Source organism: Oryx dammah, unplaced genomic scaffold, assembly GCF_014754425.2.
Source record: "Oryx dammah isolate SB20612 unplaced genomic scaffold, SCBI_Odam_1.1 HiC_scaffold_28, whole genome shotgun sequence".
Classification (NCBI taxonomy): domain Eukaryota; kingdom Metazoa; phylum Chordata; class Mammalia; order Artiodactyla; family Bovidae; genus Oryx; species Oryx dammah.
This window is the reverse complement of record NW_024070212.1, coordinates 96,085,648-96,106,013: the sequence shown is the minus strand read 5'-3', so window position 1 is coordinate 96,106,013 and position 20,366 is coordinate 96,085,648. Positions and strand designations below refer to the sequence as shown.

General features: G+C 52.3%; 1 protein-coding gene across 1 annotated transcript in view; it reads right to left on the bottom strand.

The window, feature by feature from the left end:
• TRABD2B (TraB domain containing 2B) overlaps nucleotides 1-15,714 on the bottom strand; it is a 227,319-nt gene extending 211,605 nt beyond the window's left edge. The window contains exons 1-2 of the mRNA XM_040231224.1: nucleotides 15,170-15,714; nucleotides 12,539-13,099 (exon numbers count right to left, since the gene is read on the bottom strand). Of these exons, the coding sequence (XP_040087158.1) occupies nucleotides 12,539-13,099; nucleotides 15,170-15,271 (663 nt within the window). The 5' untranslated portion in view covers nucleotides 15,272-15,714. The remainder of the gene's footprint in view (nucleotides 1-12,538; nucleotides 13,100-15,169) is intronic.
• Between the last annotated feature and the right edge of the window lie 4,652 nt (nucleotides 15,715-20,366).

The window sequence follows — 20,366 nt, the reverse complement described above, 5'->3', positions numbered from 1 at the left end:
CATAGGTACGAGTTCCTAGCCCAGCCAGGTACTCATAAGGAGGGGAGGTCTGTCTATTATATACAAAGAGCATCTTCACCAGCAAAGAAAACTCCGGGACAGCAAGGATGCTGTCTCATTCATCTTGATGGCATCTGTAAGGCCTCCCACGGCCCTGCAAAGCCCCAGCTGCAGGTGGGGTTGGGGGCTCAGGGTCAGCATTCAACCACGACAGGCAGATGGGAGCTGTTACCCTACCCAGCACGGGCTCCTGAGGCTGGGTTTGGGGAGTGGCCCTTTGCCACACTTCCTCCTCCTGCTCCTGCCCTAGAGAGCTACACAAAGAAGTATCCCAGTTGTCCAGCCTGTGCCATTATACATTCACGGCCTCCACTCCTGTTGGGCCCTCAGTCTGTCCTGCTATTCCCTCACCTGCCAAGGTCAGCTTCTGCTCTCAACCCCTGCCTCCCTCCTCACCTCAGGTCCTGGCCAACAGACCACCTCCCTCTCTCCTTCCCAATGTGGCATTCTTTCTTAGGAGGGAACATCAGTTGTCTACCAACTCCCTACTGCTCCTAAGCTTTCTTACTTCTAGTCCCAGAAGAAGTGCTATGCCTCCCCCATCCACTCCTGACCCCTCCCACTGTCAGATTTCAGTCCCTTTTCATAGATGCAGAGAGTGTGAGTGCCCAGACTCTGTAGCCAGATTGCCTCAGTCTGAATTCTAGATCCTCCCCTCACCAACTGTGTGACCTCAGGTAAATGAAATCACCTATTGGTGCCTCAGTTTTCTCACCTGTAAAATGGGGTTGAATAATACTATGTCCCTGAGAGACTGTTGTGAGGATTCAGCAGAGCAGTGCATATATAAGACTCAGACGCATTCCTAGCACTCTGCTGTGGAGCACTTCTCTCTGGGGTCTCTTCAATCCCTCCCTTTCTCACCAGCCCCAGACTTGTGACCTGGAAGCAAGCCTGGCACAGTGTAGTTCCCAGCAGGGTTTGGCAAACAACTGAAGGAAGGAATGGATGGGTGAAGAGTTCCGTAATAACTAATTCAATCCACTGAGTAGATACAGGGTACTTCTCTTTGGGAGAAAGAGAAGAGGAGAAATATGTACTGAGCAGCACAAAGCACACAGCCCACTGAAGAGCTAATAAAGTCCGGCCCAGGCTTTAACCCCAGTTCTTCCTATCACTCTGGGTCACTGCTATTAACATACCAACCCCTGTGCAAAAGACAAAAAGGACCCTCAGAGAGGGAATGGCCTCAGGTCATGCATGAGGCATGCAACCTGTGGCAGAGCTGGGCCCGTAGCAGTCTTCAGCCTAAACTTCTTTTCCTTTTTGACGTGTCCACACCCCAGGGAGTGGTGGGAAATCGTAGGCAAGCTGAACTAGAACAAGTATGGCTAGATGGTCAGAAAAAAATAACCACGCTCTGGGTGATCAGGTTGCAGGGTCCCAATCAGGCCAACCCCTCACCCTGCTCTGGATGATGTTCAGTATAGAGGAGACTCAAGGATTGAGAACCACTTTCTCTATGGGATGGGCTTCACCTCCAGACACAGTGTGAAAATGGGCCAGTAACAATAATTAAACTGACCATGACTTCAACCACCACAATTAACATCCATTACCTCTGAGTGTGTGCCAGGCGGTCAGCTCTGTGGTGGATATGCATTACCTCATTCACTCCTCAACACACCAGGAGGTGGATGCTATTATGAGCCCCAGCTTTTCAGATATGGAAACAGACCCTCAGTCATCCAGTCTGAGTTGGTGGAGCTCGAATTCTAACTCCAGCTCAGTCCAGTCTCTTTCTTAAAGTATCAAAAGATCTAAATCCTGGCTCCATCATTCTGCACAAAGTACTTAGTCTCAGCTCCTAAAATGGGGGAAATGATACTTACCTTTCAGGAGTATTTTAGAAATTTACTGTAATAAACCTGAGGTCTAGCACATAATAGGCACTAAATAACAACAGCTGTCTTGGGAGCTGGAGAGAAAAAGGAGAGAGTACAGTCAATAGAAGGAGGGGTAGAAGGACCTTCTTTGCAAACCTTCTGCATTTCCCATCTGGCACTTCTGCCTAACAGTTTCTTTCCCCAGGCAAGGCCTCTCCCACTCCTATCTCCATGGGCCCTGGTCCTGTTGAAACTGCAAGCTCTCCATCAAGAATCCTGCATCCCTTTCTCATCCCCCTCTCCATAAAACTACACTGATGGAAGCAGAATAATAGAAAAGTCACCTGCAAGACCACCAGAAGGCCTTGGCATGGGGGCTATATAGTGCTGGGTCAACGAAACAGTCACGCTCAAACACAGTGACTGTACCAGTTATGGCCCCTGAGGTCCCAAAGTGACTCAGTTCACCCACCCATGGCCCATACACAGTTCTTCAGACGGCATCTCAACCCCAGCAGAGGGTCTGGAGCTCAAAAATATCCCATACTCCTGAAGAATTTATAGCCACCCAACTAGTTCTCCGGGGCGGGGTGGGGGTGGGGAATGGGAGGAGTCAGAATAGGGGAGATGAGGGGGTAGGGACAGGAAACTGGTCCAGCCCCCTTCAAGGTGTTTGTCTGGGGGGTCGGGAGGAATTTCCAGCTAGAGTTATTGCATGTGAAAGACGGTGGAAACTGCAAACCCCGATGCAAATGGCTGGAATTATCATTGCCAATTAGGCTTTTGTCTCTCAAACTCAAAGCAGAGCAGTTCAAGGAAAGGAAACCGTGAGAACTAGGGCAAAAAGATGAGACAGGGAGGTATCCAAAAGGCTTTCTCTGCCCACAGCTTCTTTTCTCAAAAGCGGTTTCAAATGGGGCTGGAGGCTTAAATTACAAACCGCCTAGAAGGCGCACTAAGTCGCCAGGAGGTAAAACTGGTCAGGAAACTTTACAGAACCATAACAGGGAGGAAGCAGGTAAGTCTTTTAAATAGAAGAGGAACTGGAAAGGAGCTGGCCTTTTATCTGTGCACTTTGGCTTCCCAGGGCAGGGCTGGCCAGGGGACGTGGGCGCAGCCTGCCGTGTCTCCTGCACAGTCGCCAGGGCTGACCGAGGGGCAGGCGGGGCCGTGTGCAGCGCTTCTAGGAAACACGCATCCTCACAGCGGAATCTCGTCTGAGCAGAGCCGACCGCACTCTGACCCTGACTGGGAGCAGAGGTGGGCAGGAGTGGGAAGCCGGCTCCCAGAGCACATCCCGTTACCTGCCAGGACCAACCCCCCTCTCTCTGCCTACTGCTCCCCCCTCCACCGTCCCCCACGCTGTAAGGTGCTTCTGCTCCCTCCCCTCCCCACCCTGGAAGGCATCACAGCCTCATCCTTCTTGCTCACTTTTGTATCTCAGCACAAACCCCAGTATCTGGCACACAGTGGGAACTAAAAAACATTTCTGGAAAAATTATATGATGATGCTAATTTAAAGATGCAATAACCATGGGTGTCTGGTACTTCATAATCAGTTGATCCTCACAGCAATCTGATGAAACTGGCAGAAAGGAGACTAAGACCCAAGAAGGTTAGGTAACTAGCCTTAGGTGACCTATATTACTGATGAATGCAATGATTCTGGGCCCTGCCTGAAAGAGGCATCCTAGGGGGCTTCTGAGCTGAGTCTGTGCTATGCTGGGTGAATACTGACTAATTCTTGGTTCTGAAGGTTAAGTCAGGCCAGGATGTTCCTCGGAATGAGGAAGCTTTATGCAAAGAAACAGGCTCACAGGTAAGAGAGGTAAAATTGAGTGCTTTCCCCTGCTCTTCCTGACCCGATGGGGAGAAAAGGAACATATAGATATTGGGACAGGAATCATATATATATAGGGACATGCCCTATAAAGGGCAGGGCAACCCACTCCAGCATTCTTGCCTGGAGAATTCCCACAGACAGAGGAGTCTGGTGGGCTAGAGTCCATGGGGCCCCAAAGAGGCAGACATGACTGAAGTGACTTGGCATGCACAGGGAGGGTGGATGGCGGTTAGGGTCTGATCTGAAAACACCTGCAGGTCCCCCCCGCCCCCAGAGAAGGCACCTTGCCTAGTCAGGGGAGGAACACAGGCCAGCAGCAGGGGCCACTGAAGAGACTGCATAGGACCTAGGCCACCACCAGAAACAGCTCCAGGGCCCTGACTTGTGTGGGCCAAGTCTGATGACCTTCTGGCTCTTTTCAAGGGTAGTCAAGCATGCAGAGTGGCCCTGGTATGACTCACTCGCTATTAGGGACTGCAGATTTGTGCCACTCTATCCATATGCTAAGGCCCTAACCTCCACTATGATAGTATTTGAAGATGGAGACTTTACGAGGGAATTAGGTTTAGAAGAGGTCATGAAGGTGGGGTCCTCATGACGGGACAGGTGCCTATCACCAGAGCACTAACTCTTTCTCAATCTCTAATATAAATGTCAAACTGAAACTGAAGTTGCTCAGTTGTGTCCGACTCTGCAACCCCATGGACTGTGGCCTAACATGCTTCTCCATCCATGGATTTTCCAGGCAAGAATACTGGTGTGGGTTCCCATGTTGTCAAGTAAGCCTCAAAAAAAAAAAAAAATCAGAAACGAAAAGGAAAAAAAAAAATAAAACTTACAACGCTGAAAGCCAATCACATCATTGCACCTAAACTCAGACTGCCTGAGTTATGATCAGGCAGTATCAGCCGAGACGTCCAATCTTGTGACTTTCCTCTTCTTGGATGAAAGTCTGGCTATAAGGAATCATTTGCTTGAAGGGTCCAGGCTTTTCAAATGGCTGCCCTCAGGGACCCTTAAAGCCAGACCATAAAAACCAGGGAGGGCTCTCAGGTAGAGGAACAGCGTAAGCCAATGCATGGAGGCCTCATCAGGGACTGTGTGACAGAGACAGGCAGAGAGGCCTAGAACAGGTTGGCAGCACGGGAGCCCAAGCAAAGTGGCAAGTATGGCTGAAATTAAACATTTTGAAATGAAAATAAAATGGGGGATGTAGTGACCCTGGAGAAGCTCACATGAACTCTAACTAGAGAGAAGGAAAAAAAAAAAAGAGGCCTTTGTTTGCAAGGAACAGACAAGGAAGAGAAGACACCAAAGCACTCCGGGATGGAGAGACAGAGACATTCAACAGTGACCTGTGGTGTCACAGAGTCCCCACCAATGGACTAGCGATAGCGCTGAACTGCTTCTGTGTCTCAGGTGGGCAGTCTGAGGCTTTCTGTGGATCCAGAGGCCAAGACGCAGCCTCCTGTTAGCATCCAGAGCTGCCAACACCTCAACCACAGGATACAACACAGGGCCCCAACTTCAGAACTGGAAAACATCCAGTCTCATTTTGTAATCAACTTTGAGCATATTTTGAGCTAGCTTTTGAAGCTGGGTTGATTAGGAAAGAAAAGACAGCCGCAGTAATAATTACAATAGAATGTAAAATATCTAAGTGGTGAAAGAATATCATAAAATGCCATCCCTCGTTTCACAGTGGGAAAGAATAGACGTGGCTGCATCATCAGAGAAAAGCTTGCACCAAGTCCTCCCAAGCAGATGAGATTTAGAAGCATTCTGGGAAGACTTCCTGGAGGAGGTACAGCATGGAGCTGAGTCTTAGAGATCTCAGAGGATTCAGGAGTAGGAGAGAAAAGAAGGAAATTCCTGCAGAGGGAGGGGGCCCAGCACACGCAACAGCATTTCCAAGCTTGGGGCAACGTTCTGTGTTCCAGCGGATATTCTGCACAGATTTAAAAGCCTGTGGATCCTGGAGGAGCAGCTAGGCCAGACAGCTTGGCAGCCGCTGAGCAGAGCAGAAGGCTGGGCCACCGGCTGCCTGTGGATTAAGTGGGCGGACAGAGAGCCAGTGATGGGAGATAAAAGGGAGTGAAGTGGATAATATTTAGAAGCAAACTCGAGGGGGAAAGAAACACGGCCGCCTGGCTGGCTGGCTGCAGGCTCGTCCTATTCTTCAGTTTCCTCCCTCGGAAAGCTGCATTACCAGGCGACCTCTTCCTGGCTTTGAGGGATGTCCAAATGGGAACTATTAACAAAGGCACGCTCCCATTTTTATCTCCGTCACAAAGTCAGGCTTTTCTTTGGCCTGGGGAGGGCGGGAGGCTGAGTTGTAGGGAGGAGATCACTGTGTTTGAGGATGGGACTTCTTGGAATTCTTGAGAACTGGTCCCTTCCAACTCTAAGATGTTAGAAGTCTGTGTGTATGAGCTGAAAAGTCTTCAAAGCTAAAGGGCTAGGATTTCACGATGTGAAGATTCTTCGAGTCCAAAAACGCCTCTGAGGCTCATGTTCTAAGATTTCACCATTCTTAGATTCCCTGAGTCTCCAAGTCCAGCTCAGAGATTCTGTAAATCAGGAAGACTTCATGCTGTGAACTTCTGATTCAGAGACAAGAATATTTCATGACATCTTGGTCACACCTCCAGCCTTATGGCCTCACTCTCCTTTGATGGAAGGATCTGAGCCATCCTATGTGTCTGCTTCTGAGCTTAATAACGTTAAATGTTAAAGTTTGAAATTAACCAAGTCAGGGGAAAAAAGAAAAAAGGACAGAGCCTGCTGTGCTGGCAGGGGCTCTTTGCAAACAGCTCTCTGGGCACACAAAGAAAATGAGAGTACACATGTCTAGGGGTCAGGACTTGGGGGTGCTCCAGGTGACTTCCACACCATGTGACAGATATTTGCTGAACAGCTCCTGACCACAGGGCTGGGACGGGAGCCACAGCGGGTGCTGCAGGCTGCAGAAGCAGCCTGCTCCCAGGCCAGGATCTGCAGTTACAGGTGTGGACTAGGCCAGCCTGTGCTTGGAGCCAACACTGACCCCAAGGCTCTCACTCTGTGGGTGACCCTGGGGAGAAGATGGCTCAGCATGGTTGCAGGTCCTTAGGGGTGCCCAGCTGGTCTTAAGAGAAGTGTCTTACCCTTTCGATCTGGGGAGGGCACACGGATCTGATAGGAAGCCACAAATAGGGATGAGTGCTATGGATGTGAGAGGCCAAAGGTCACTGCTGCTATTGCTGCTATAGCTGCCATGGAGGCCCAGCGGGTGGGGGTGGGGGTAGGAACAGCCATTCTTGGAGGATGGGAAGTGAGAGGTGGGTTCCATGAGATGGGAATGTATGACAGCAAGAGAAAGGTGATGTGCAGGCAGGACACGGGAGATGAACACACACGCTCTTCATGCCTCGGTTTCCACGGCTGTTAAGAAGAAAGCACTGATATCGCCCCTGGCTTGGCAGTAAACTCCCCAGAGGAAAAATCCAGGCTGCTCCCCGTACTATCCTGGCTGACACTAAGATGCTCTGGCTGAATGAATGGGGGAGCCAGTGAGGGAGGAATCCTGGGGAAGGACAGGCTACAAGGCTGGGGAGCTGTACACCAGACTGCGCCACGACAGGCTGGGGCTCCATCCGCTTGACAGGCTGGAAGCAAGAAGCAGCCAGTCACCCACTGGAACGAGCAGGCTTCAGGACGAGTAGATTAGGTATAGGCAGCAGCCCGCCATAGACAAGCTGGCCAGCCCCTCCCCACTGCGGAGAACTCAGCTTGGAAATCTCAGGGTGGCCCAGCCCCTCCAAAGTACGAGGACTGCAGAAGAGCACACGGAAGTCAGAACTGGGCGGGTCCCGGAAACTGCGGGACAGCGGGCAATCTAGGCCCGGAGAGGGACAGGACAAGCTGAAAGTCATGGCCAGGGTAGAAACACGGTAGGCCTAGAGCCTGTTTTGTACTCCACTGCCCGCTTCATTATTTCCACATTTTGCGTCCTTGTAGGATGGTGAGGAACTATTAAAGTTCAAGGAGGGAGCTCTTCACTGCGGCTTGTGCCATCTCTCTTCATTCATTCATTCCATAGTGCTGGACGAAGGAAGGGAAGCAGGGATGGTCATATCATTGTTTCTGACCATTCACTCTCTCTCCAGATCCTAATTAAGCACCCTATAATATGTGCTGTTCCCTCAGATGTATGAATGGATCTAGGACCTCGGACTGTAACCAAGGAGACCCTTTATTCAGTTGTGCTGCCGAGCCTGTGTTAGGGATGCTGTCTTCACCTTGGTCCCTTGGAAAGCTGGGCAAGGTTTAGAAGAAAGATAGTGCGCTAAATCATGTCCAACTCTTGCGATCCCATGAACTGTAGCCTTCCAGGCTCCTCTGTCCATGCGATTCTCCAGGCAAGAACTCCTGTTTTAGAATCAGATCCAATTTCTAAGCCAGGGAGAAAATCAGTTTCAGCACTTTTCAATACTCTCTTTCAATACATTTTTTTAATATTTTATTTTATTTTTTAGCAAGATACGATGATCTCCCTGCATTACAATACACACATCACCAGATAATGCCATCTGACTGTTAAAAACAAAATTACATCAGCTCTTGGAATCTTGAAAAACATACTCTGGCATCAGACACACTCACACTTGAATCCTGAGTCCGCCTGACCTGGCTGTATAATCACAACCGAATGACTTAACCTATTAAGCCTTAATTTATTGTCTGTAAAAGAGATACAATGACAGGTCTTGTCACATCCCTGGGAGGATTAGAGATGATGTACTTACAAGGTCTAATATAGCGCCCCGTATGGAGACACAGCTCAATAAATGATGACTTTGGGCTTTCTAACTCCTTTGAGAGGAGGCTGTAGAATTTTACAAACATCTTGGACACCCTTGGCAGCCACGCCCAAGCCACACACACTAGATGAACAGCGCCGGCGTGTGAGTTAAATCACAGCCAAGTTCAGAATGGCAGTGTCCTCGTTTGTTCATCTTGCCTCGGAGAACCACGTAACTTAGAGGGCTCCTCATCCAGTGCTTCCACCGAACTGAGTGGGGGCCACTGAGGCCCCCTAGAGGGAGAAAGAGGTCCCCTAATCAGTCCACTGCGTTCGGGGCAGCTGGTACCAATCCCCAGAGGCAGCCAGCAGAGCTGATTGAAATGGGCAGGTCTCAAGATTGTCACAAGATCTAGACTCGAGACTCAGGCATCCCCCGGCCCCTGAGCACAGGGGCTACCACCACCTCCTATTACTCCAGCTTTACTTTGTTCAGCAAAGCACAGGCAGTGGGCATGGCTGCTGGAAGAAGGTGCCAACAGGTGAAGGTGATGCTTCCCATGCAGCCTTCTTTCCTTGTCCTGAAGCCTCCCAGACTCTTTTCCAAGCACGGGCCCTATGTCTAGGTAGTCCTCTTACCCTCCTGACAACCCCCCCAAAGGTCATGTTGGTTCACATCCTCACAAAACCAGCTCAGTTGTAAAAAAAAAAAAAAAAAAAAAAAGGCTAGTCACTGCTGTTCCATTCAATAGATAACAAGAACACCAGAGTTATACACAAGTCATTGGCTTTGGAGCCAGAGCTGGGACCGAAACCTAGAAGCTAGACTCCCATCCCTCAGCCCACTATCCTGAGCTGCCTATAAACACGTCAGAGAAATCTTTAGAAGACCTGCCTTTACCATCCCTGCTCCAGCCACAGAGCCAAAGGAGATAATTTCTCTACAAGGATAAATTCTCCAAGAAGTAAACTGTTAAGCCCTTTACCCTAAAGGAAAGAAGAGCACAAAAGAAAGTACTGAAGGAAGAGCTGAAAGACACGAATCACCTAGATGCAGGACGTCCCGGGAGTCAACCTAGGGCAGCAAGGGGACTGCGTCCTTCCCTTAAGTCAGGCAGACTCTGTTCCTTATTAGCCCTGTGGCCTTGGTCAAGTCATCCAGGCTTTCGGAGTGCCCACCTAAGAAAGTCATAGGGTTGTGAGACTCCGACAAGATGAAAAAGCGTGCAGAGCCTCCTGCGGGGTGCCTGGCACATGGAGTTGATTATAATGTCCCATGGAATGTCAGGGTTGAGTGGCTTGAATGATGACCTAATCCCGGTGTCTCATTTCACAGATGGGAAAAACAAGGGCCAGAGAGGGGAAGTGACTTGCTCAAGGTCACATAGCAAGCACACAGTGATGTTGGGTTCAGTGCGCTCAGTTCATATTAAAATTAGAGACCAGGGCCAAGAAGCTTGATCTTGCATGCTGTGCAAAGATGGAAGAAACTTTTACATAAGTCCTATCTTTAGCCGGTATAGCTTTCTGTCTCCATTTAGCTAGGGAAAATGTGGTATAATCTGACTAGAAGAAAATATAAGAATTTTGAGAAATACTAAAATCAAAATTAAAATCCCAGGTCTTAACAAAACGCACTCTCTTTTCAAGCTTTTTCCCCTCACCATCTTCTCTTTGCTCCCCCCTCCCCAAATATTTTGCAATAACAGTAATGCTGGGAGGAAAGAAAAAATAAAAATCTGATGCACTTAACAGATATTTCAGTACAATAATGCATCACAGATGTTCATATCAAACTGTGCACGCGTGCATACAATTTTACTGAGAAGGCTGTTGTTGCATTTCTGACTTTGGGGTTGGGGATCCCTAACAACTCCATCTGCCCAGGCTCTGGAATCGCTCCCTTCCCAGTTAGCCCATGTCTGCCCACGAGTATGGAGGAGAGATTTCATCACCTTGCTCCAAAATGATAACAGGACAAATTGGCGAGGTCAGGCACTCTGGCAGGTGGTGAAGGGTGTGCAGATTAGGGAACCGAGAGGAGTCCTGTTTTCTTTTGTTCAGGACTTGCTTCCTGCAGCCCTCTCAGGGAGCTGGACCCAAGAACAATTTTAAGAGACGGCCCAGGTTGGTGATGGGGTGGGTGCATTTTTGAAACCAGAAATTTGAGTCTGTTTGATCTTCAAACATGGGCTTTGGAGACTGTCAGCGGGCTTCTTGCTGGCCGATGAATGGCTCTCAGGAACTTTTCCTAAAACATAAACTCACATGCTTTCCAGCAAATGTTTTCAACCTACCAGAGCCATCCTTTGGTTGCACAGCAGTGTTTCCAGACCTCGAAGAAAGATAGTTTTGTTGTTTTAAGAGAGACAGATTAAAGCCAGGGGCTGTTTAACCAGAGGGTCTGTGTGCTCCCTTCGGCTTTGGTCAGATTCCCCTGTGGTTGGTACAAAGAGAGTGTTGAGAGGGACGGTGGGTCGCCCACCTTCCCAGCCTAAAAAAAGACATCGAGGCCAGACATGAGGCCTCTGAACAGAGAGGCCTCCCACAAACCTGTCTCCAAAATGAGATGGGCGGTGAGCACTGGGGAGCCTAACACAGATAATATCAGCTTCTGACGCTGGCAAGGGAAAAGTCACTTCAGAGGGAGTGAGCCGGTACGTTCAGAGGAATCAGCGCTGGGCCAGAGAATGCACAGGATTTTTCCCCGCGGAGAAGGAGTCAGGCGTAGTCAGAACCCTGCGGGGCGTGACTAACTGCCCCAATATTCCTGCCACCGGGCCCTCTGGGTAAGGACTCCACAATTATGGGAGAGCCAGCAGGAGAACCGACAAACCCGCCTTTCATTTGGCCGGCAAATCAATCTGGCTTCTTACCTCCCTGGGGACAATATTGCATTTCCCCTGGAAAAACAAAAGCCAGAGATCTCTGAAGGGGGATCAGTTTCTGCTCCTGTTTCCCTGGTGAAGAGCTTGCAGCATCTCGGGAGCACAAGCAGGTCTGGTTCCAGCAGTAGACCTTCTAGTCCAGCCAATTTACCGGCTGGCTCTTTCCTGGAAAAGCATGTCTTGGGGACCACGTCTCACTTAGGGTATCGGCCCGGGGCCCTGCCTAGGGTCCTGCTTGCAGGAGCCACCAACCCCTCGGAGGGCCCGTTCTGGGACTGACAGCCCGTCTCAAGGCGCAGATGTGAACTCATTGTTCCCAGGGCCTCAGAGTTGAGTTTGGGGCCAGTGAGTTGTGAGTGACCTCTGCCCATGGAGACAGGGCTTTTAATGACACTTTGCTGGATAAGCTCCACCCTCCTCCCTGCCCCCATGCCTAAGGTTCAGAAATCAGAACTGTCAACCTTGAAGTGAACACATCTCTCTGAAATTATTAACCCCCAAACTATCCTTGCTGACTTTCTCTCAGCCTAGGGAGGCGGTCCAAGGGGCACGTGGAGTTTTGTAGAGACCCTGGGAAATTTGGCAGCTCTTAACCTCACCCTGCAAGCCAGGGCCACTAGACCCCAGGTCCATTGCACCTCTCCTGCCTCCCAACCCCAGGAAGCACATCTCCCTCTATGTGTCCTCCGTACACGCACACACACACACTCACACACACACACACTACAGCCGCCCAGATGCATCCTCCCAATGGCCTCAGGACAGCCTCCTGCTCTTGAAACCCCAGGGCCTCAGGGAAAGTCAGATGCAAACTGGCAACTCTCTGTTTCTCATCACTGTGATGCTCCGAGGGAAATTCTTTCTTCTCCGGCAGGCACAGCAGGTGGGGAGTGTATATATCCCCGCCAGGTAGCACACTGAGACAGAAGCAAACACCTGAACTCTGACCCCCAAGTCCAGCACACACCAGTCTGTCTTCATACCACCACAAAGGCAGCCAAGAGCTGCCCCACAGCTCGAAAGATCCTCTCCCTTTAAGGGAAGGACAGGATCTGGCCGCAGGAGGAAGACAATCTGAGAAGAGGAGGAAGGCACATGGGAACGGCTGGGCTCTGGGACCCAGGCGCCCCGTGCTTACCTGGGAGAAGTTGAGCCCGTTGAGTGGATGGCATTGCTCCTCCACGCGCTCCACGGCCCCGGTGCTCTTCTTCATCTTCTCAGCCTGCTGGGCTAGGTAAAGGTCAAGCACTGGCACGCCGCGGGAGCGGACGTCGGTTTCCGTGAGCGAGTTCACCATGAGCATCACCCACACCGGCCTCTTGCGCTCCCAGTTGCCCGCAATGGCGTTGAATAGGTAGTCGGCGTAGAGCCCCTTGCCCCGCTGCGCAGGTGTCATCCATGACGGCATCATCAGTTTCACGTAGTCCAGGTGGCGCTTCAGACGCCAGTAGAGCTCACGGGGCAGCACGTCCTGCAGGTTCTCCCCGTGCGGCAGCAGCTGGCAGCTGGCCAGCGCTGAGATCGTGTAGGGGTCGGTCAGGTCCAGCTCGAAGTAGACGCGGGCGCTGGCCTGGAAGGCTGCCTTGGAGTTGTCCGGGATGAAGTCCCAGACGCGGGTATAGGGGACATGGATGGTGCCAAACAGATAGGCCGGGGGGTCACGCCGAATAGTCCACAGGAAGGAGTTCAGGTCCCTCTGCTGCAGAAGGAGAGTGAAGGAAGGCCGTCAGACTGAAGCCAGCAGAAGGTTAGAACAGAGAGGGCAGGTGGAGGTGGGGATAGAAGACAGAGACCGACCTAGGGCCATGCGCAGGAGCGAGGGCTTTGGAAACTGAGACCCACATTCAAATCCTGGCTTTGGCCTGTCTTGGCTGTATGATCTTAAGCACACGGTTTCACTTCCCACAGACTCAGTTTCCCCATCTGTAAAATGGGAGCTGAGAGCAGCCACCTCAAAGGCTGTTGGGAGGATGAAAAGACACAATCTATGTAAATAAGCCCGGAGAGCAGTGCCAGGCTCAGAAGGAGTGAAGGCAGTGAAGGAAGCTCTCGTTATGATTGGCTCTAGCTGTGAGTGCCAAGGACTGCCACACCACCTGAGAACATTCCATCTTGGCCAAGCCAAACCTTCACCGGCGGTGTTTCATGTGGAGGGTGGGGAGAGGGGACCAAGAGTCCTGCTCTGGCAAGAAGGGAGGAAGTCATATAACTTTTAAATCCGACCATTAGAAGATACACGCCAAGAGCACTTTGAAAGCAGAACACCTATTAAAAATAGCCTATTTAAACAGCTACTTCCCCATTCAGCAGGGCGGATGCAGTTTTCTTTTTGGAGGGCAGGTCTGGGGTGTCAGCTACTCTGCTCCACCAGCTGAAACCACAGATGAGAAAGTGCTTTAAAACCTGCAGGCTAAGTAAAGTCTCAGGCCCTGGTTTGGGAGGGAAAGATTCCACAGAATTAGTCCCAAGAAATGTACATGCTTTCCAGGCTCCTCCCTTTAAAAGGTGTACCTGGGCTCCAAGTCCAATTGTCTGCCGTCACCTAGGCTCTGAAGAGGAATGTGTGTGTGTGTGTGTGTGTGTGTGTGTGTGTGTAGAGATGAAGGAGGGTCGTGAAGACATGGGTCATTTCTCCAATCCAGTTTAGGTCCAGGGGTCAAGGGACATGAGAAAGGGTCTCTCCTGTCTCTCAGGCAAAGTCACTTTCCACCCAGGAACATTCTCTGAACCATCACTGCCATCGACCCTGGAACACCCCCTGGACCGTCCACTGCCAGCCACCACCTGCAAGCTTTCCGTCAACTCATAACATTTTTCTGCCTGATTCTAGTACAAAAGAAAAGTATCTGTTGGGTTGGGGAAATAGTACCTTACTTTACCAACAGCCAACAAATGTAAATCTCAGCATCCTGGTGAGAGACTAGCACTGAGGACTCTCTGCCTGTCGCTAAGCTCCCTGTTTCCATACAAGTCAGGTCGCTGGAGGTGCACCTTGCCCAAGGTCAACTAACTGGGCAGCCAGTGAGGACCTTACAGACGGTTTCCTGCTCCCTCGTCTCCAAACCAGGGTTATTTTCAAGGCACTAATTTACACTTCGAGGGAGAAAGACTGAGGGAAATCAAGGGATTCCTTAGTTTGGAAGGAAAATTAGGAAACCTAGTAATTACTCAATCCCCAAAGAAATATTAGGCCAGCATGTCCTGGCACTTTCTTTTCCTCTCCTCTGGAATCTTCATCCTTTTTGTGAAACCGGGGCACCTGGGAGCGTGGGTGCTGGGGCCTGGGCTAGAGATGCAGAAAATTTGCCTGAGGTCACCGGCGGGGGTCAAGGGAGAGAGGGGAGCTTGCGAGGAGTCTGGGCGTGTGAACGAGAGGAAGGGGCAGAGAAGAGAAAGGCAAGGAACGGCAGAAACAGTGTCAGAAGTGGGAAGAGAGGAACCAGAGGGTAAAGACGGGATCAAAGTAAGAGGGGAGTCCAAAAGGGCACAGAGAGGAAAGTTCCAAGCGGGACCGAAAGTCCGAGGAGAGCCCGAGAGCGTCAGCGGGTGGGGAAGGAGCTGGAGAGGGAGCGCCCCAACTCGGTTTCCCGCACGGGACAGGAGCTGGGGCGGCAGAAGCCAGGGCAGGGCGCCCGAGGCAGCGCCCGGAGCGGAGAGGTGGGGCGGGTGGGCCGAAGTGGGTGCGGAAGGCAGGACCCCCAAACCATCGTCCCCGCGGGGCTGGAGTGGCCGGGCGGCCGGGAGAGTGGCCGGGCGGGCGCTCGCTCACCGATCCGGGCGGCCGGCACTGTCCTCCGTCCGGGGGCTGCGGGCGGGCGCGGGCGGTGGCCAGGAGGGCGGCGAGCAGCGGCCCTGCCAGGGCGGCGTGCATCCTGCCGGGCCTGCGGGGCGCGGGGGACCGTCCTGGGAGGCGCCCCCTCAGCGGGGCAGGCAGCCCCCGGCTGGGCACAGAGGTTCCTCCGCAGCGCGGGGCTCCGGACGCGGGATGCCGGGAGCCCTTTGGGGCGTGGCTGGATATCCCTGCCGGACCCGGGGGTCCCTTTGGGGCGGGGCTCCGCCTGCTGTAAGAGGGGGATCCTCTGGGGCGGGGCCCCCTCACCGGGGCGCGCCGCCCGCTTGGACGAGCCCCGGGGCTGTGAGAGCGCGCCGGGGTCCCGGGACGCGCGGAGGTCCCGGAGCTGCGTCGCGGTCCAGGGGTGCACGGTGTTCCCGGAGCAGCACCGGGACGGCGGGCGCGCGAGGACCCGGGGTTATGCTGGGGACCCGGGGCGCGCAAGGGTCCCAGGGGTGCGCGGTGCTCCAGGGGGCGCGCGGTGGGACAAGTGCGGCGGCGGGCGCGGCGGGGGCGGGGGTCGGGTCTGGGGCGCCCGGTGGCCCCCGAGCGGGGCTCAGAGGGGCGGCGGGCGGCCGCGCGGCCGCTGCCCGGGCTCCGCCATGCTGCTCCGCGGCCGGGAGGGAAGGAGAGAGGAGGGCGGGAGAGCGGCGCGGAGCCGGGCCGGGCGGGGGGCTGGGGCCGCCGGGGCGGGGGGAGGGGAGGACCCGGCGCGGGGGGCGGGGGGCCGGGGCCGCGCCGGGCCGGGCCGGGCCGCAGGGAGTCCGGGCGAGCTCTGCGCCCGGGCGCGGCGAGGCGGGGTCTGATGGGCATGGCAGGCGCTCGCTCGCTCCTCTCCTGTTCCCTCGCTCGCTCCCTCATACACACGCGCGGAGGGAGGCGAAGCCCGCAGCAGCCACTTCCCAACTTTCCAAACTTCCCAGCGCAACTTTTTCCTCTCCTCCCCTGCCCGCGCCTCCTCCTCGATCTCCCTCCCTCCTCCCTTCGCCAGCTCCCCTCCGGGCCGCAGCTTCCGCGCGCGGCCGCCAGAGGGCGCCTGGGCCGATATCCGAAGGGCCAACTTCAATCCGCTCCGCTCTGGACTCCACTGGCCCGGGCAGAGGCAAACGTGGGCACATGGATCAGACAAGTCCTGGAGCCGTAAACAGCTAGAGAGGAGAGGGACAGGAGTGGGTCGGCGCTCCCAGCCTGGCTGGAAGGCAGCACTCAAAGGAAATCCCCGGAAGCTGGTATCTACAACTTTGTATCAAACCCCTGTTCCCAATGCTGGCACGTGATTAGTAGGTGTTCTGCAGACCCTAGCTGCATTAAAACAGAACAACAAAATGAGCTTCCTAAAAATGTCTTCAGACTTAAACCGTTTAAACATCTTTCTCCATCTATATCTTTGTACCACACAGGATCCTGGTGAGGGGTCCTGCAAGGGTGAGTATCAATATCCCAGTTCCTTAGATCTTAAAAGTTGAAAGAGCCCTTAAAACCAGCCTCCTTCAGTTCGGGAGAGGCAAATGCAACTTAGAGAAGGCCAAGAGGCAAGACCCAAGCCTCTGGATGGTTTCCAGCCAAGAGGGAAACTGAGTCATGGGCACCACTGCTTACTTATGTTAAGAAGAGTTCACTGACTCTTTCTAGCCTGAGGATAGAAACTGGAGGAAGAATGAAGTGAAGTTGTCAGAGCCCTCAGCCTATGGAGGAGGGTAGATAGGGTCAAACATGCAAACAGGTAATTAAAATATGGACGGGAAGTGCCGGAAGAGGCAGAAGCTCAGAGAAATGGAAACAGAAAGAAGTGTCCTCATTCAGCCCCAGGGCTCAGGGAAATCTCCTGGGAGTGGTCTTGAAGGATAAGTCAGAGGTAGCTGAGTAAAGAACCAGGCGGGAGAGCGCGGGTACTTGCATGGGACTGCTAGCAGTAAGGCATGGCTGGAGCAAAAGCCCAGTGGTAAGAACTTAAGTTGTGTCCTTTGGCCAGGTGTTGTACTTGGTATGTACTGCTGCTGCTGCTAAGTCGCTTCAGTCGTGTCCGACTCTGTGCGACCCCATAGACGGCTGCCCACCAGGCTCCCCCGCCCCTGGGACTCTCCAGGCAAGAACACTGGAGTGGGTTGCCATTTCCTTCTCCAATGCATGAAGGAGAAAAGAGAAAGTGAAGTCTCTCAGTCGTGTCTGACTCTTAGTGACCCCATGGACTGCAGCCTACCAGGCTCCTCTGTCCCTGGGATTTTCCAGGCAAGAGTACTGGAGTGGGGTGCCATGGCCTTCTCCTTGGTATGTACTCGGTGATGGGGAATCATTGAGACTTGAAGTAGAAGGTGGCTGGGGCCAATATGCTTTTAGGAGGCCTGGAGTGGAGGGGTCAAGCTGAAGGTAGACAGATCACTGGATAGAAGGGCAGTGAGTTGAGAGGGCCCCAGACTCCTGGCTCTCCCTTGCCTCCCACTGCTTCAGGCAGCAGTGACAGCAGCTGGAGAATGGCCAGTCTAGAAGCTGAGCAGGAAAGACCCACTGGGCTGCAGGGGCTGAAAAGTTCCTGGAGCTCAGGACCTGGATCTTTGGTGGGGAATCGAGAAGGTAAGGAGGGGGCTGCCAGAAACTTCCAGGCTGACTCACCTGAGATCGTCATTTCTGAAGGTCAGAAATAATGACGGTGGGCAGTTTCATCTGGTTCCACCTGCTGGGTGTCAAAGCCGCCTTGACTCTTTGCTATGCACACATTTGGTGACAGATGCAGACCAGGCCAAAGGGTCCGGATGGAGTGAGAGAACAGCGCGGCTCCGTGCTTCCCACACACAGAGCTCTGAGAACTGCAGCTGCGACAAAAGAGGCCTTTAAAGAGCCTCCACTCCTCGAGGCTCCAAAACGCCCTGCAAAGTCAGCACTCCCTGCGGCGAGGATGAGGTGAAAAGCCTGGGGAGTGGGAGGAGGATTTAATTCCACTGAGAGTACGTGTGATGGTCTTCACGGGGACCTAGAAGCACAAGGCAGATGGTAGGTAACAAAGGACATGATGAGATTAAAAGGAACCCACATAGCTGAAGTGATGGTGCACGTGACTATGTGTATGAGTTTTTAAAATGTCCCAGGAATTTTTTGCTAAAATTATAAATGTTTCATTGGCTAATTATCATGAGAGCCAGTTATGACTTCCTCCTCCATGGTCCTTTACTATGGCTGTGTGACCAGGTCAAAACAATTAACTTCTCTGTGCCTCTCTTGCTTCACCCCATTTCTTGCCCTCACTATTTTTCTGAGTCAGTGTGTACAATAACACTTGAGGATCCTCACCGGTATGTATGGTTACTGATACTGTTACTGAGATGCAAGAAGAAACAAGTTTTTCCACTCATAGGTACCTAGCCAAGAAAACGGAAAGCATCCGTTCTCACAAAAACTTGTACACAAATGTTGATAGTAGCACTGTTCAGAATAGCTAAAAGGGAGAACTGACCCAAATGTCCGTTAACTGATGAGTGGCTGTACCAAAAGCGGTAGGGTCATACAATGGAATACTATTTGGCCATAAAAAAGAATGAAGCGGTGATGCATGCTACAGTATGGCTCAATCTTGAAAAGATTATGCTAAATAAAAGAAGCCAGTCACAAAAAGGCATATGTAATATGATGCCACTTATATGAAATGTCCAGAACAAGCACATATATAGAGGCAGAGAGTCCACTGCTGGTTGCTTTGGCCAAGGAGGAATGCAGAGATGGGGGTCAGTGGGGAGGAAGGACCGTGGTTAAAGGGAGCTGTATTTCTTTGGAAAATAATGAAACTATTCTAAAACTGATTGTTGTGATGGTGGCACAACTCTGTGAATATACTAAAAAACCTAGTATATTGTATAGTTTAAATGGGTGAATTGTATGGTATGTGAGTTTTATTTCCATAAACTTGTTACTCCCAAAGAAGAACAAACTAGTTTGAGGCCCCAGGAGAGGGTGGTCCCCAAGAATAGGGGTTTCTGTGTTTTCAAACAATTTTTTCCCCCACCTGGTATATGGTGAGCATATGAGCTATCTTTTAAAGTCCTAGAGATTCCACAGGCTTCTGCTAACCTCTCCCTGAGTGGCTTCAGGTGGTGGAGCTGTCCTGGCTAGACCTCAGTTGCCCAGTCATCAAGATGAACAGCGCAGGGATCAGAGACCTTTAAGGGTTTTCTGTGCCAAACACTTGAGTCCAGAGGTCCATGCCACTGCCTGCCCAGGGACCTATAGGCAGGATGGGAAGGGGCACAGGGCTCAGGAGGCAGGCAGTAGACTCAGATGCCTGCCTTGTCTCCCCGGTCATATCCGGCCCACTTTCCTTTGATTGCATTTTAATTGAGTTGTTCAATCAGGTGGGTACCAGGAATCTGAAGGCTGTCACAGCCAAGGCAGAAGCAGAAGCCTTGTAGCGGAACTAAACCAACAAAGTCTGCCTCTTGAGCAGATCCAGGAGCCTCAGTCCTGTCGAAGGGCGCCTCTCAGGCAGGGAGGCCAGGGGCTCCCCTGCTGGGCTGGACCAAAGGAGAAGCTTTGCTCTGAGCCAGAGGGCTGCCCTCTCGTCCAGCCATAGCCTTGGTTGTGGGCCAGACTGGTATTTTCCAGTGGTCATGGCATGGCCTGACTCCCAGCTCCAGCTCTATCTCTGATGTGCCCTACTTCTACCCACGCCCAAGCTCTGTCTTCCCCAGTCTTTTAAAAAATATTTTTATTTATTTGGGTGAGCCAAGTCTTAGTTGCAGCATGTGCAGTATGTGGGATCTAGTTCCCTGACCAGGGGTAGAACCCGGGCCTCAGACACAGGGAGCTCGGAGTCTTAGCCACTGGACCACCAGGAAAGTGCCCTTACCCTAGGCTTAGTGGGTTGGAAGTTAATCTTTGAAGGTTGAAGGTCATGATGTCCTTGGGAGATAGGAAAGACGGGAAGAGGATTCTGAGACCGTGCAGGGATCAGTAGTGCTTAATACACTAGAGTGGTAGAAAGAACCAGAAAAAGAGGCAGAGGCTGAGATGATTCCAAAAGGGTATTCATTCTCTCACTGCTAAGTGGCTTCGGTCGTGTCCAACTCTGTGCGACCCCAGAGACAGCAGCCCACCAGGCTCCCCCGTCCCTGGGATTCTCCAGGCAAGAACACTGGAGTGGGTTGCC